This window comes from Lepus europaeus, chromosome 1 (assembly GCF_033115175.1).
Source record: "Lepus europaeus isolate LE1 chromosome 1, mLepTim1.pri, whole genome shotgun sequence".
Taxonomy (NCBI): Eukaryota; Metazoa; Chordata; class Mammalia; order Lagomorpha; family Leporidae; genus Lepus; species Lepus europaeus.
This window is the reverse complement of record NC_084827.1, coordinates 45960218-45977892: the sequence shown is the minus strand read 5'-3', so window position 1 is coordinate 45977892 and position 17675 is coordinate 45960218. Positions and strand designations below refer to the sequence as shown.

The 17675-nt window shown below is 43.4% G+C and overlaps 1 protein-coding gene across 2 annotated transcripts in view; it reads right to left on the bottom strand.

Annotated features, from left to right (window-relative positions):
• Nucleotides 1–17344, bottom strand: part of RINT1 (RAD50 interactor 1) — a 34292-nt gene extending 16948 nt beyond the window's left edge. For both annotated transcript variants that reach the window (XR_009868413.1, XM_062215430.1), the window contains exons 1-10: nucleotides 17181–17344; nucleotides 16713–16824; nucleotides 16135–16319; nucleotides 11074–11315; nucleotides 6312–6485; nucleotides 6072–6221; nucleotides 5014–5170; nucleotides 2331–2441; nucleotides 2012–2237; nucleotides 1012–1149 (exon numbers count right to left, since the gene is read on the bottom strand). Coding sequence is in view for 1 of the 2 variants with exons in the window: in XM_062215430.1 (XP_062071414.1) it covers nucleotides 1012–1149; nucleotides 2012–2237; nucleotides 2331–2441; nucleotides 5014–5170; nucleotides 6072–6221; nucleotides 6312–6485; nucleotides 11074–11315; nucleotides 16135–16319; nucleotides 16713–16824; nucleotides 17181–17213 (1528 nt within the window). In the remaining variant the exon portion in view is untranslated. The remainder of the gene's footprint in view (nucleotides 1–1011; nucleotides 1150–2011; nucleotides 2238–2330; nucleotides 2442–5013; nucleotides 5171–6071; nucleotides 6222–6311; nucleotides 6486–11073; nucleotides 11316–16134; nucleotides 16320–16712; nucleotides 16825–17180) is intronic.
• Nucleotides 17345–17675: the final 331 nt, after the last annotated feature.

Here is a 17675-nt window from a genome sequence, read left to right as displayed (position 1 = left end):
TGAATTTTTAAAAAATTATATAAGCTTGGCGCTGTGGCGTAGTGAGTAAAGCCACTGCCTGTGGTGCTGTCATCTCATTTGGGTGCTGGTTTGAGTCCTGGCTGTTCCACTTCTGATCCAGCTCCCTGCTAATGTGCCTGGGAGAGCAGTGGATGATAGCCCAAGTGCTTGGGCCCCTGCACCCATATGGGAGACCCAGAAGCTCCTGGCTTCAGACCAGCCTAGCTCTGGCCATTGCAGCCATGTGGGGAATGAACCAGAAGATGGAAGATCTTTCTTTCTCTCTCGCTCTCTCTCTCTCTCTGTCTTCCTCTCTGTAACTCTGCCTTTCAAATAAAAAATAAATAAATCTTTAAAAACAAAAAAAGGTTGAGGGGTGGGTATTTGACTTAGCTATTAAGTGTCCAGTTCAGGCACCTGCATCCCATAATAAAGTATTGGGGTTTGATATTCAGCTCTGATTCCTGATTCCAGCTTCCTGCTAAAGAAGTTCCCGGGGGGCGGCACTGTGCCATAGTTGGTAAAGCCCCCGCCCACAGTGCTGGCATCCCATATGGGTGCCAGTTCATGTCCTGGCTGCTCCACTTACAATCCAACTCTCTGCTGTGGCCTGGGAAAGCAGCAGAAGATGACCCAAGTTCTTGGGCCTCTGCACCCGCATGGGAGACCCAGAAGAAGCTCCAGGCTCCTGGCTTTGGATCGGCCCAGCTCCAGCCATTGTTGCCATTTGGGGAGTGAACTAATAGATAGAGGACTTTTCTCTCTCTCTTGCCTTTGCCTTTCAAATACATAAATCTTAAAAAAAAAAAAGTAGTTCCTGGGAGGCAACAACACTGGCTCAAGTGGATTTCTGCTACAATTCCAGAGCCCTGGATTTAGTTCCTGGATCTTAGCTTTGTGCTTGGCCTAATCCCAGCCATTGAGGGCATCTGGGAAGTAATCATCACATGAGAACACTTTCTCTGTCCCTCAACCTATCAAATTTTTTTAAAAATAAAAATGTATACTTACCCGTTATAACCAGGAGTAGAGTCATAAAAGTTTCTGCACAGTCTGGAACTTTCATTTCATCTACATCAGTGATATCCTTATATTGGGATACCCAGGCAGCTTCGGATGAAAGCATTGAGTCCATTTTTTGAAGAGCAACTGACATGAAGAAAAAAAGATTATGCTAAATAGGTAGTTGCAGGAATTCCTAATTTTTCAGCTCACAATGTCTTAATCAATGATAACTTTCTACAAACAATCTCACATTAATTGGAGTATATTTATCATGCTGTGTTTTAAACAGATATTTTACTCCTCCTAACCCCAAAACTCCAAAGTGTTATGCTGACTAAACAAACTACGGTACAGGCTGAGTAGGACTTGTCTCCCCAAACTCAGCAGATGTTTAAACGCTGATGTCTTACTGCTAACAGCTGACAGGCTGAGTGGAGACTTGATCTAATTGTGGCATCTGAGGGGTGGGAAGTGTTTAGACAGGGATGTGATGTCCTCAAAGTGTGGTTCTCTGAGAGTGTTGATTATTTGAGTTCAAGTTCTGCTTAGCATTCTGTCTCTGTTCCCTGGTTCACCATGCGATCACCCCACCACACCTGTCATCAGACAGCAGGCTATGGGACTGCCTCAACTGTAACTTCCAAACTGTATGCTAAAATAAACCTTCTCTTTGCCAGGAAGCCCCTCTCAGGTATTTTAGTTAATGTAACAAAAAGTGGACTAATAAAAACTACAACCAGAAAGATCTTACCAACAGCAGAAATACCATGTGGTGAAAACCTACAACACAGTTATACACCTCACTGGCTTGATTAGTCCACCCTAGAAACATGAAGCGTACAATTCCAGGAAAAACTGAAGTTTCATGAGAAGATAAAAAGGAAACCCTGGACAAACAAAATTTTGTTGGCTTATTTCCTACCCAGAATTGGAGGAGGAAAACACCAAAAGTTATATGCACAAAAACAGACATCTCTTCCTACCTTATGGCCATGTTAGCACTTACATTTTCTCTCCACAGTCAACCACCTCTGAAAACAGGTTTCCTCTGACAGAATATGCATACAGTTAGCAAAGGTGCCAGGATAGCCATGAACACTGTGTAGCTCCCTTTCAAACAAGAGCACTTCATCCACCAAATGGCAGAAGAGATTGTCATCATAGAGCAGACAAGGAATGTCGGCAGCTAACTTCTCAAGAACAAGCATCATCAGACCCCGTGAAAATTCAAGCTGAAACATACAAACATGAGGTATATAAACAACGTGTTATTTAGCTATACATGTAACTCTAAAACTGAAACACTTAAGACTGAGTTCTCTTACCCTTGCATTTACTGAACAGCCTGCTTTGTCTAATATTGGCTGAATCTTCTCATCCAGGAATTGAGTATGGTTTCCAATCCACATAAGTACCTGAGCCAAGTACCATTCAGGCTAGGGAAGGAGGTGAAATGGTTTGTATTCTTTAGTTATTTCAACTAGAAAGTTAGGATTAAATTGCTTGATTTAACTATATGCATGAAATGTTATATCAATTAGTTGAAGATTTCTATATCTAAGACTATAAATTCATGCAAAGTTTAACAATCAAAAGTTTCCAAATGCACTCCCAACAAATTTCAAAAATTAACTTAAGTCAACAATCATAAATGTACAATGCCATAAATATTGAAAACCTAGCACTTTATAGTAATATATGAAATGATGAGTATTACAAAGAACCAATGACCTTTATATTGTTTTTTGAAATAGCATTCCAAAATAAATTTTAAGCACCATGCTGGTCTGTATTACAAAAAATAGCAGGTATACTTCTAGGTACAGAAAAGGAAATGTGGGTACACAACATTTTAAATTGTCATTGCAGGTGATTCTGCGAGCATTCTAAGTTTTGACAGACAGGGATTCAAAAGCATTTTTTGAGTGGTTAATCCCTGTTGTATGTTAGATGCTGGAAATAAAAAAATGAATAAGGGCAGCCTCTAATCTTTTTTTTATTTGAAAAAAAAAATTTTTTTTTAATTTATTTGAAAGGCTTAGTTACAGAGAGAGGGAGATCTTCCATCCACTAGTTCACTCCTCAAATGCCCACAACAGCTGGAGCTGGGTTGATCTGAAGCTAGGAGCTAGGAGCTTCCTCCAGGGCTCTCACATGGGTGCAGGGTCCCAAGCACTTGGGCCATCTGCTGCTGCTTTTCCAGGCGCATTAGCAGGGACTCAAACTGGCACCCATATGGGATGCCAGCACTTCAGACAGTGGCTTAACCTGCTACACCACAGTGCTGGTCCCAGCCTCTAATCTTAAGGGCTGCAAAGTTGCGGCTTGATGGCAGAATGCCAGTTTCACTGCCATTACATGTCAAAAAGCTGGCAACATAACTCAAAATATTCTTACCTCAAATCATTACTGCATGACACAACTCTAGGCTTACTGCTTTGTCTCAGTAACTACTAAGTGCTCCTATTCTCTACCAAAACCCTATCTAAAAAAGGAAACCCATAAAGTAAAATCCAACTAGAAATCCTTGGTACTCTGCTCCTTCCTGTGCAAACAGTTGCCTATCTCTTGATTTCTTTAAAATTCTATAAACCCTCTAAGTTCCTTAATATATGACACATGCAGTGCTTGGTATAACATGGTACTTAAAAACACTGAATTGAAAATACTTACTGATTCCCTGTTCCATGCACTATGTTAGCTGTGGCAAACTGAAGGATACATAAGGTAGTACCCACCTCTTAGCAATTCCCAAGATTATAATTTTCAACAAATTCTATCAAATTTCATTGAAAACAGATGCCTGTAATTGTTTTCCAGGTAAAATTAAAGACAAATCTCAATAATATGCCCAATAAACACTGTATAGTGCTTCAATTAAAATGTGATAACTTCCTCATGCTATTCCATCATTTATTCACATAATTTCTTGCAAAGCTATAAATCATTTTAGTATCAGCACCTCTATTCAGAAGCTAATGTTTTTCTATCTCTTGACTTTCCCTTTTTTCTCTTTTTTAAAGATTTATTTTATTTACTTGAAAGGCACAGAGCAGAGAGATAGAGCATCCATGTGCTCATTCACTCTCCAAATTGCCCTAACAGCTAGGAGCCAGGAGCTTCTTCCTGATTCCTGCATCGGTGCAGACGCACAAGCACTTGGGCCATCTTCTACTGCCATCCCAGGCACATTAGCAGAAAGCTGGATTGGAAGTGACGCAGCCGGGACTCGAACTGATGCCCATATGGAATGCTGATACTGTAGGCAGCAGCTTTACCTGCTATGCCACAATGCCAGCCTCCTGACTTCCTCTAGTATCTTATGAGTACGTTCATTCCTTGGTATATGCCAGGGTTTGGTTCCAAGACCCTCAGGGATACCAAAATCTGTGGATGCCAGTGTTCCTTATATAAAATGGCCTAGTACTTGTGTTAAATCTATGCACATCTTATATACTTTAAGTCATCTTTATATTACTTATAATATCTAATATAACACAAATGTTATATAAAGTGTTGTATTACTTAGAGAATAACAACAAAAGAAGTCTACATTTCATGGCAGATGCAAATGTTGTAGATGCAGTTACATTGTACACGGAGCAGCAGTGAAACATTTTGAATCCACAGTTGGATAATTCACAGATGCAGAACTCATGGAATATGGAGGAGCCATCTGCATAAATCTAAGAAGTGATCTGGATGTGAAACACATGTGGACTCAGTTGTAGACAAAACTGCCACAGCCAATGCTCCAGCACACCCAAAGGCAAACTTGAGAAACAGGCCAGATGAAGTCCTAATGAGTAGGCTGATTCCTACAACATTTCAACACACAAGTCCCCAGTTACATCTATAAGGCAGTGACAAAACAGGAAAGAATAGAAATATGAACAGAGAAAAAACAAATGCAAACAGAGCCAGATTTTAACTTAAAACAGCAAAAGTACAGAAATCTTTACTATTTGCTACTAATAAAAACCAAAGACAAGAGCCGGCAAAGCTCACCTTGCTCATGACATTAGTTTGCCGGTTGCCTCTGAAGTGATACCTAAACCTCTTCTGAAGTGGTGTCAGCATGATCTGGATCGGCAGGATGATAGAAGGGGAGGCAGGAAGGGCATACTTCTCTGGGAGTTGTTTTGGCTCTGTAAGTAATTCATCTCTGACATAGTCAAGTCACGGAAAAGGAACCAGAGACATATGAACACTACATGCACACACACACATTTATGCATACACACACAACAAATTTGTCCAACAAATGTGCCAGACAGGCCGGCGCCGTGGCTCAATAGGCTAATCCTCCGCCTTGCGGCGCCAGCACACCGGGTTCTAGTCCCGGTCGGGGCGCCGGATTCTGTCCCGATTGCCCCTCTTCCAAGCCAGCTCTCTGCTATGGTCCGGGAGTGCAGTGGAGGATGGCCCAAGTGCTTGGGCCCTGCACCCACATGGGAGACCAGGAGAAGCACCTGGCTCCTGGCTTCGGATCAGCGCGGTGCGCTGGCTGCAGCACACTGGCTGCAGCGGCTATTGGAGGGTGAACCAATGGAAAAGGAAGACCTTTCTCTCTGTCTCTCTCAATGTCCACTCTGCCTGTCCCAAAAAAAAAAAAAAAAGTGCCAGACACTAAGTTAACTATAATGCTACTAAGTAGTCTAAATTAAATGAGTCCAGTAAAATATTTAAAAATTGTTATTAATTTGTAAATCTTTCCTAAGATGAATAGCAATAAGGAAATAAACTTAAGTAATCATTTGATAAAATTAACACTGCATTGCTAAGTTTTCCTCCCAACTGCCCATTTGTTCTGTTGTCTCAAGAACCTATATGAGATTTGAACATGTGTCAGTCACGTATCTCGGCACTCTTCCTCACAGTCCTCCCAACGTGCACAGCATACTCTACAAGACAACAGTGTACCATTCAACATGGATTTACAGATCAAATCCAAAGCTAGGACTCCCAGGTGGCTCCCTGGCCACTTTCAAAAACCTTTCACTCTGTAGCCAAAAAATATACTCTAGCAAGAAGTGTTGTCAAGTTTCCAAATCTGACAAAGATACGAGGTTTGTAGTTTCAGAAGCTGACAGAAGAGTGTCTCCAGGTTGCTATAAGTTTCAGGGGCACTAGCAGGTCGATTTAAGCCAACAGCTTGAGACTGGGGGGGTACGATGAATGGCCAATTAAGCTGCGCTAAAACTTCTTCAAAATCACTGGAACATAAAAGAAAAACACATGTCAGTATGCTACCGTCAAATATCCATCTGAAAGCAATTATGATGAAATAAGGATAAATTCTCCACCTTGTAAGCTTGTCCTTGAGAATTTTATGCCAGAATTTAACGGTGGCTCTCATGAAACCAAGAAGATGAGAACAGGATGATTCCTTAAGCCTGATGTCAAGTTCTGCCATAGACACCAGAGTAGAGGCTGCCTCTGGCACATTATTGGTCATTAGATATTGCTGAATGTTATCACTGCAAAACAAAGTTAACTTTAAGAACAGTTCAGAATCATTTCAAATTCAGATTTTCAGAAACATTGCTTCTCAGCCATGTTTTATATAAAGGTGCATCCAAGTAGGAAGCACCACCCTGAGGTGGCTTTTTTGCTGATGGCCAAGTCTCTCTGTTTAGCACCCTTCTAAGAGCAGCAGCCCATGTTCAAGATGCTTCCCTCCATCCTTCCTTTACCAGTCTTCCCAATACGACAGACGTACTATGTCACATTCCCTCAGGCCCCACTCATGTCTGGTAAGTCTGCCTTTGCAGAAGCTTTCAGTATCTTAATCCAAGGGAATAACTGGTAGCATCTGGTCAGGTCAAGTGTGATAGTCTTCAGCTTGTCCAGATTTCCCCAGCTGAACTTGACTTCCAACTTCAAAGAAACAGAATTCCAAACCAAGAGTTGTATTATGTGAAAACAAAGACTACCATGTCTAGGAAATGTACAAATGTTACAAAAGAATATAAAATGTAAAAGTAACCACAGAATACAGGAGTATTGCTTTTGAAGATGGAATAAAATAGATCTCTCTCCACACAACACCGAAGCATAAATGACACCGAGAGCATAGGAAAAGCCAGAGTAATGGTTTATTCAGAGTGACATTACTGCACTGTAGTATTCAAGAAACAGCCAATAAAGAGACGCTATCTAGCAAGAAGAAACTACTTTTTAAAAGAGAGGAAGTACTACCGAATTAAAAACAGGCCATTGGAGGGAAATTTGGAAATGAGGAAAATCCCAGCAGTTAGAGATGTTATTACAAAAGACCTAAGGGAAAGAACATATTATTAAACAGAGAGAAATGATTGTGCTCTGGTTGACTATGAATTTGATTCCTATTTCTGAAATGACTCCCTGGGCATATTTCCCTTTTAAACAATTCAGATGTCAGAAAAGATCATTAGTAACTATAGCCCTAATCTAGTTAATCTATTACCTTGGCTACCATAAGAGGCTTTTTAAAACAATTTATTGAAGTTAGCATTTGGCATAGTTTTTTTAAGCTGCTGCCTAGAATGCCCACATTCCATTTTTTTTTTTAAATGTCTTGTGACTTGTTTCTTTTTTTTTTTTTTGACAGGCAGAGTGGACAGTGAGAGAGAGAGACAGAAAGAAAGGTCTTCCTTTGCCATTGGTTCACCCTCCAATGGCCGCCGCGGCTGGCGCACTGCGGCCGGCGCACTGCGCTGATCTGAAGCCAGGAGCCAGGTGCTTCTCCTGGTCTCCCATGGGGTGCAGGGCCCAACTCCACTGCACTCCCGGGCCACAGCAGAGAGCTGGCCTGCAAGAGGGGCAACCGGGACAGAATCCGGCGCCCCGACCGGGACTAGAACCCTGTGTGCTGGTGCCGCAAGGCGGAGGATTAGTCTGTTGAGCCGCGGCACCGGCCTGACTTGTTTCATTTTTTAAAAAATATTTATTTATTTATTTGAATGGCAGAATTGTGGAGAGGCAGAGGCAGAGAGTCAGAGAGAGTTCTTCCATCCACTGGTTCACTCCCTGAATGGCCCCAGTGGCCAGAGCTGTGCCGATCCGAAGCCAGAGCCAAGAGCTTCTGCGCGGTCTCCCACACAGGTGCAGGGGCCCAAGGACTTGGGCCATCTTCTACTGCTTTCCCAGGCCATAGCAGAGAGCTAGAGCAGAAGTGGAACAGCTGGGACTTGAACCAGCACCTATATGGGATGACGGCACTGCAGGCAGCGGCTTTACCAGTGCCAGGCCCCACTTTCCATTTGAAGTACCTGGTTCAAGTTCCAGATTCTCACTGCTGATCCAAATTCCTGCTAATAAACATCCTGGAAGGCAGGAGATGATGGCTCAAGTACTTGGGTCCCTGCCACCCTCATGAGAGACCTGGATGGAGGTCCAGGCTCCTGGCTTTGCCCTGGCCCAGCTTTGGCTAGTATGGGCATTTGGGGGATAAACCAGCAGATGAAAGATCTGTTTCTCTCTCTCTGCCTATCTCTCTCACTCTCTGCCTTTCAAATAAATTAATTAAAATTCCTTCAAATTTTATAAACAAGAATGGGATGTTCTAAAAAGCTGATGTCAAATTCTAGAATCACTGGTAACACTACAATTTTAAGCATATAACTATAAATGTAAAACTACTCATATATGTAAAATACAAATTTTCTTACTGTACTAATGTACAATTCTTTAAAATTCTGGAAACATTTATCAGACAAAGGTATATGTAGCATATGTATAATGTAACATTAAATGTGTTAACCATGATAAACTTAATATCAGACTGTATGACTCCTGGATGATATTTCTCTCTCAGGTTTTCCAGGCAACATTAATGGTTGCTGAGAGCTTTGCAGAAAGAAGGGTTAAAACAATGCAAAGATGGGACATTTTAATTTGGAGAAGCTGCCGTACCACAGAATGAAGCCAAATAATTTGCCAATCTATGTGGAAATTTAGTTTGCTTCAAAGGCCATTCTACCAGATACTAACCATAAGTGTTATATGTGCAACTCAAAAGGAACTATGGGCAGGGGATGGGCCTAGTGGAGAAGACACTGGCTAAGATACCCACATTCCATCATGGAGTGCCTGGATTCAATTCCCAGCTCCGACTCCTGAGTCCAGCTTCCTGCCACAGTGGGCCCTGAGAGGCAGCAGGTAATAGCTGGGTTCCTCCCACCCATGTGGAACACCTGGATTGAGTTCTTAGCTTCTGGCTTCAGCCCAGCCCAGTTCTAGCCATTGTGGGCATTACGGGAGTGAACCAGTAGATAGGAGCTTTCTGACCTGTCTCTCTCTCTCAAATAAATTTTTTGTTTTTTAAGATTTATTTATTTATTTGGGGTCAGCGCTGTAGCACAGCAGGTTAAAGCCCTGACCCGAAACGCCAGCATTCCATATAGGCGCTGGTTCTAGTCCCGGCTGCTCCTCTTCCGATCCAGCTCTCTGCTATGGCCTGGGAAAGCAGGAGAAGATGGCTCAAGTCCTTGGGGCCCTGCACCTGTGTGGGAGACCCAGAAGAAGCTCCTGGCTCCTGCCTTCGGATCAGTGCAGCTCCGGCCGTTGTGGCCAACTGGGGAGTGAACCAGCAGATGGAAGACCTCTCTCTCTGCCTCTCCTCTCTCTGTAACTCTTTCAAATAAATAAAATAAATCTTAAAAAAACAAAACAACAACAACAAAAAAACTACATTCAAATCTTAGGGACAGGCATTCTGGTGCAGCAAGTTGTGCCACCACTTGGGATGCCTATATTCCATATCCAGAGTGCCTGTTTGAGTTGCAGCTACTCCACTTCAGATCCAGCTTCCTGCTAATGCATCCTGGGAGGCAGAGGGAAAGGCTCAAGTGCTAGGGCCCCTGCCACCCACATGGGAGACCTGGATGGAGTTCTGAGCTCCTGGCTTCAGCCTGGCCCAGTCCTGACTTTTAAACACATTTGGGGAGTGAATCAGCAGGTGGATGATCTCTCTCCGTGTCTCCCTTCTCTGTCATTCTGACTTTCAAAAAAATAAATCTTTTTTTTTTAAAAAATCAAATGATAGGGGCTGACAGTGTAGCATAGCAGGTTTAGTCACCACCTGTGATGCCAGCATCCCATATCAGAGCAGGTTTGAGTCCTGGCTGTTCCACTTCCAATCCAGCTCCTTGATAATGTACCTGAGAAAGCAGAAGTATTAGGACTCCTGCCACCATGTGAAAGATCTGAATGAAGTTTTGGGCTTCTGGTTTCCACAGTGGCCTAGTTCTGGCCCTTGCAGCCATGTGGGGTGAACCAATGGATGAAAGATTTCAGGGGCCAGCGCTGTGGCACAGCAGGTTAAAGCCCCAGCCTGCAGTGCCAGCATCCCATATGGGCACCGGTTCTAGTCCCGGCTGTTCCACTTCCAATCCAACTCTCTGCTATGGCCTGGGAAGGTGGTAGAAGATGGCCCAAGTCTTTGGGCCCCTGCACCTGCGTGGGAAACCTGGAAGAAACTCCTGACTCCCAGCTTCGGATCAGCTCAGCTCTGGCCATTGCGTTCATTTGGGAGTGAACCTTTCTCTGGCTCTCTCTCTCTCTCTGTAACTCTTTCAAAGAAATAAAAAAAAATAATAATTCTTAAAAAAAAAAAAAGTAGAAAGATTTTCATTCTCTCTGTTTCTCCTTCCCCATTACTCTGTCTTTCAAAAAAAGTAAATCTTAGAAAAAATTTTTAAAAATCAAATGATAAAGAAACCAATCCATTTCATTAACTGAGCATTTCTAACACTTAAAGTATTCAGAAATACCTATTATTACACTGAGAGCTTATTACTTAGCATTATAAATAACAGTTTTTATCATGTGTTTAACTATGAGACTTAAAATTTTAACTTACTTAGATTACTTTCTTTCAAATGCAAATTAAGCTCCCTGAAAAGTTTATGTTCATTCACAGTAAAGGAGAAGAATCATTATCATAATGCTATTTTCATAACAACTAGTAAAACTACATTATTATAAGCCTTAATTAACTCAATTATTTAATGGCACACGTGCACTTTCTAAGACAGATACCTCAAAGGAAAATAATAATTATGAGAACAAAGAGGCCTATTTTACCTTAGTTCTTCAATTTGTGAAATCCACTTAAGGTAAGCAAGATGCCGTTCAATCTCTTCAATTTGGTTAATCATGGCCCCCAGCCCGTCCATCCAGGGCTGAGAGGCCAGTAAATGGCTGTTGATGGAGTGCAAGAGATGCATTTCTTGCTCCAGAAACTGATTGAGGAATTGCTTTGACTCTTCTGCATTTTCTAAGGCACTTTGAATTCGTTTAGGTATTTCGGATGAAATTGTAAGTACCTGGCCATACCAAAAACAAAACAAAACAAAATCTAACAGCAATCAGATACAATTTTCATAGCCTTTTTTCTTAGTTCATTCCCTTTAAAATACTTGTTTGTTCCAACAGAACTGAAAATTGTCCATTAAAGACTTCAGAAGAAAGGTTTGATGTCTCCAGTTTTGTGCCAAAACCAAATATAAATGGCGTTATGTGAAGCACACATACATATATGTACAAACATGTGTAGCGAGGGGCCTGCAATACCAGCCCCCAGCAAGCATCCAAGGATCCTGGGTTCGGCTCTCCCAGAGGGTCCACTAAACATTTTCCTTCAAAAGCAGATGAGGGGCCGGTGCCGTGGCTCACTTGGTTAATCCTCTGCCTACGGTGCCGGAATCCCATATGGTGGCCGGGTTTTAGTCCCGGTTGCTCCTCTTCCAGTCCAGCTCTCTGCTGTGGCCCGGGAAGGCAGTGGAGGATGGCCCAAATACTTGGGCCCCTGCACCCGCATGGGAGACCAGGAGGAGGCACCTGGCTCCTGGCTTCAGATCAGAGCAGTTCTGGCCATGGTAGCCATTTGGAGGGTGAACTAACGGAAGGAAGACCTTTCTCTCTGTCTCTATCTCTCAAATAAAAAAAAAAAGAAAAAAAAGCAGATGAAGTTCTGATTCTTAAAGGCTCAGCATCTATATTTTGTACAACTTCCAAGGTGATTCTGATGTAAGCCCAGGCTGAAAACCACTGACTTTAGCAGGATAATATCCAGATAATGCCTTTAGGTATGGCATTTATTAAATGAATTTTTATTTTTTTTAATGAATTTTTCTTAAGATAAATGGGAAAGCATACAGAAATATATTATGCATCAGGATAGTACACAGAGGATTAGAGGAATTTCAATTCCATCAGATGACATTGATTACTTACTCTGAACCCTGAGCTGGGTCAGGGACATAAAGGTAAATAAGACACACTCTGCATCCTTAAGCTGTCTGGTACAGAAGGGAGATGAATGTAAGGAATTCTGATAGTTGGGATCCAGGCACTGAAAGAGATACTCTAGGTATAATGGTGTACCAATGGAGTGCTTCCCAAACTTGAATGTGTGTGGGAAACACCTAGACACTTTATTACAATGCAAATTTGACTCAGTCAGTCTGAGGTGAGCACTGAGAGTCTGCATTTCCATCAAGCTCCCAATCTGTACTGTACGGTCTGCATTTCTAACACTCATTCTCTAAAAGGAAGGTTCTGAAGTCCAAGTCAATTCAGCTAGCATACACAGACCACTCATCTAGGATGAGTGGGAATTTTCTAGGGAACACAGATCAAAGTATTGCAGAGAAGAGCCCGGACAGGTAGGGAGAAAACAGATTACAGTTGGCGTCTTGTGCCCTAGAAGAATATGGGCCTTATCCAGGAGGCAATAGGGAGCTACTATGTGATAAACAATGGTGTTTATTCTCATATTATTTATAATAATAAAAAACTAGAAATAGCAAAAATATCCATCAATAAGGACCTGGTTAAATAAATTACAGCCCAGCCATATTTCAGCACCATAAAGAGACAGGCCTACATATACTGATAAGGAAACAAGTATCATATATTAATGGCAAAAAGTTCACCTCTGCAAATTTTAAGCATGAGGCACCTTCAAAAAGTTCATGGAAAATGTATATTATCAAAAAAAATTATGATGGATTTCATAATGGTTTTGCTCCAAAGTAAACTATTTTTTAATTCAATTTTCCATAAGCCTTTTGAAGTGTGCTTGGATGTGCATAGAAAAAACTGTAAACGGGGCTGGTGCTGGCACTTTGGCATAGAAGGTTAAGCCTCCACCTATGGTACCGGCATTCCCTAAGGGCACCAGTTCATGTCCTGGATGCTCCTCTTCCAATCCAGCTCTCTGCTAATGGCCTGGGAAAGCCATGGAAGATGGCCCCAGTCCTTGGCCCCTGTACCCACATTGGAGACCCAAAAGAAGCTCCTGGCTCCTGATCAGCCCAGCTCCAGCCATTGCAGCCATTTAGGGAATGAACCAGTGGATGGAAGACTTCTTTGTCTCTCCCTTTCTCTCTGTACCTCTCAAATTAATAAATCTTGAAAAAAAAAAAAAAAAACCGAGGCCTGCACTGTGGCACAGTGGGTTAAAGTCCCGGCTTGCAGCTCCGGCATCCCAGATGGGTGCCAGTTTGAGTTCTGGGTGTCCCATTTCCTATCCAGCTCTCTGCTAATGCATCTGGGAAACCAGTGGAGAATGACCCAAGTCTTTGGGCCCCTGCAGCCATGTGGGAGACCCAGAAGAAGCTCCTGGCTTCAGATTGGCTCCAATGGTTGGCAGGCCTTTGGAAAGTGAACCAGCACATGGAAGACCTCTCTCTCTCTGTCTCTACCTCTCTCTGTAACTCTTTCAAATAAGTAAAATAAATCTTAAAAAAAAAAAAAAGAACTATATGCCTTTTTTAAAAATTTATTTTATTTATTTGAAAGAGTTACAAAGGGAGGTAGAGACATACAGAGGGAGAGGTCTTCCATCCACTGGTTCACTCTCCAAATGGCCTCAATGGCCAGAGCTGAGCCCATCCCAAGCCAGGACCCAGGAGCTTCTTCCATGCCTCCAACATGGGTGCAGGGGCCCAAGCACTTATTCTACATATTCTACTGCTTTCCCAGGCCATTAGCAGAGAGCTGGATCAGAAGTGGGAGCAGCCAGGACTCAAACCAGTGCCCATATGAGATGCTGGTGCTGCAGGCTGGGGTTTTAACCTGCTGTGCCACAGTGCCAGTCCCTATGTGCCTATTTTATATAAATATAAATATATATATTTTTTTTCTGCTATACATATAGCAGAAAACCTCTATAAGGAATAAAAAAGATAGCTCTTGTGGCAAAATAAAGAAACAGAAGATCAGTAAACTATCATCAAACATGAGACAGAATGAGGGCCTACACTGAGGTGGTGGCAGCAGGCGTGGGAAAGTGGGGAAGGAGCCCAGAGATGGAGAGGAGGCAGGTCTCAGATGACTTGGTGGCAGCGGTGGGGAGTGAGGAGGAGGAATCTAGGAGGTTGCAGAGAGACAGGCAGATAAACGGAGGTACCATTATCCAGGGCAGAGAAGCCTTTCCAAAATTAATCCGCGGTTGTGGACGTGCTGATTAAAGTTCAGTAAGGGATTCAGCATAAGGTTCTGTGGTCTGCAGGGACACAAGCCTGATTACAGGGAGTCGAAGACCGAATGGCAGATCAGAAAGTGAAGGCAGACACACGGTGACTCCTCAAAGACTGACAGTCAAAGGAAAGCGCCAGCTCCCACTAAAAGATGAGGGGAAAGTTTTGTTTGTTGGTTTGGGTCCATATGCAGGGGGAACAGGACTGGCCGAGGAGTGATGTTAAGTCTGCTGAGGTGGCAGGTATGAGCTGGGACACAAAGACAGCTTTAGGCTGATTCTTCCACTGAATTAAGAGGTAAAAATGTTTACAAAAGGTTTGTGGCATGTGGGGAGTAGACTGATTCATGCTAGATGCCTCGGTATTTTCTGTGTGGGAAAGGGAAAGGGCAGAATGGCCAGCTCTAGTGTCTCCAGGAAAATCTGGAAGCACAGCTGAGGGGAGCAGCAGAGGGCCCACGTTCCCATGGAAGGACCACTAGGTGGGGCTGAAGACTCAGCCAGGAAGGCAACCCGGCATTTGGGTGGCATCCATCCCCCCGGCTGGGTGACCTCCTCCCACCGGGCTCACAACAGCCTGCCTGCAGGCGCAGAAAAGGCCAACAGGGCCTAGCTAAATCTTAAAACTAGCAGTGGAGTAGATGTGGTAAAAGGATAGGAAGATATGGAGGGACAAGGTGACTGGATGGGAGAACACAAGAGGACTGACAACCTGGAGAAAACATACCCACTTCCCACAGAGCTTACTTTAACCTACTTTGGTGATTACACAATAACAATATATATTTTTTTTTATTGTAAGTATAGGGACTTACTTGTTTAAGATTACATTCATTGAGCTTTTAAAAAATTCTTTTAAGTAATATGTAATAAAACATAAAATGAAAAAAAAAATCACCTGTCAATCGACCACCTACAAGAAACCATTATAATGTTACACTTTTCATGTTTTTCCTCTATGTGTGCATTTATAAAAATTTGGGATGATGGTGTTTAAACTTTTTTTATTTACCATAAATTTACTTGTAAAAGCAGTTTCTGGGGTCAGCACTGTGGCAAAGCCACCACCTGCAGTGCCAGCATGCCATATGGATGCTGGTTTGAGACCCAGCTGCTCCACTTCCAATCTAGCTCTCTGCTATGGCCTGGGAAAGCAGTAGAAGATGGCCCAAGTGCTTGGGCCCCTGACCCACGTGGGAGACCTGAAAGAAGCTCCTAGCTCCGGGTTTTGGATCGGCCCAGCTCCAGCTGTTGCGGCCATCTGGGGAATGAACCAGCAGATGGAAGACCCCTCTCTCTCTCTCTGTCTGCCTCTCTTTGCTGTGTAACTCTTTCAAAGTAAATAAATAAATCTTTTTTTTTTTTTAAAAAGCAGTCTCTAAGTCTGTATAAAAAGCCATGAAAATGTTATCATTGTTTTTAAAGACATAAATCATACAGTAAGAACCCTTTTATATACTTTATAAAATACATAGCACACTGTAAATCCTTAAAGCTTATTAAGCAAAAAAAAAAAAAAACTTATTAAGCAGGGAGTGGGAAGAAAACTTATTAAGCAGTTTAAAATGATTACACTATTTGTCACAATCTATACCTTCACAATTTTATACACAATATTGGCTATGTTTATATTAATAATGATGAGTATATATTATACTTGCCTGTTCTTCTAACTGTATTTTATTTTTTGTCATTTGTTCTATGAGTTTATCAAGTTTCTTCAAAGACTGAAGGTCATTTCCAACTTCCTTTTCTATGAATGCAGACACGTAGGCCGAAAGCTCACTATTATCTATATTTTCACTGACCTGTTCACTTTCAACAAGAGCTACATTATTTATGTCACCTAAAATAAAAGAATAACAATTACTCAACACCAGTAAGGACTGGGAAATTAAAGGAATTACAAAAACATACAAAAGTTAATAATGGAAGAACATACTACACACATACAGGTATCTGAAAAAGTTCATGGAAAAATGGAATGAAAAGTTTCTTGTGGTGCAACAAAACCTTTGAGGGTAGGTATGTAGCCTGGGAGTTTAGCAGCTGCGTCCTACGCTGCAATACCTGGGTTCGATTCCCGGCTCTGGCCCTTCTGCAGAGCACCCGTGTTTTACAATTGGAGGCAAACATACACACAGAAGACCAGTTAATACTTGGTACTACATAAGCATAGTGCGCAGAAACAGCTCATCCCAGAGCTAACAGGCTAAGATCGCCTTTCTCTGCCGCCTACCCTGGAAGGCTGAGTTTGGGAGAGACGCCCGGGCACAAAGCGCTACGGCGGATGCAGCCGGCTCACTCTCCTCCACGATGCTCTCCGTTTCTGCGCCACTTTCAGGGCAGCACTGGAAGAACAAGGTGACAAAAACACTGACGTTAGAGGAGCAGATGGAACTTAACACAGGGCTCCCAAAGGAGCCGACAGGGGTCTGCCCAAAGGCCCGGGGTGGTCGGGTACAGGTTTCCAAAAAGGGCTACCTCCCTGGTGCCACCGCTCCCAGGAGTCTGTGCCACCCTCACCCGGCCACCGGAGCCACCTCCCTGGAGAGATCAGTCATCTCACTCGGACTACGACCCCTGGGAGTGCCGCGAGGGATTCGAACCTGCGCCGCGGGAACTACCCTCACAAGCCTCCAGCGCCACCTCACCAAGACAACCGGGAGGTTTGTGTCACCTCCCCGGGTCACCAGAGACGACTCACCGGAGCTCCCGGCGTATCGCCGACCGGGGGCATCCCGCCTCCGCGCGAGTCCTCGGCTCCATTCGCAGCCAGCGTGGCTGGTGGAGTCCCGCTCCGGTCAGCGACAGAAGCCGGCCCCGCCTCAGCGGCTAAGGGACTTAGTGACACCGCGACTTCCTCTCGCCTCTCTCGGGTTCCTTCCTCTTGGCCAGAGCGGTCCTTCCCGCGAGCAGCCTGCCGAGCGCCGTCTCCCCCTGCAGGCCGGAGGTTGGAACTGCGGCCCAGGAAGAGAGCCCCCGCCCCCAAGGCAGCCCAGAGAAGGCTGGACCCGGACCCCCTCTCTCTATGCATTGGAGCTCTTCATTGTGGATCTTGAAGGTACTCCTTCTTTCACGCCATAAATTCAACGTGAATCATTTACATTTATGCTTCAGACGACATCCAGATGTTCTGAAAATGAGTGCGCTTGCTGAGCGGCAGTGACTAGGTAGGTGTATTTTATCGCCTATTTAATTG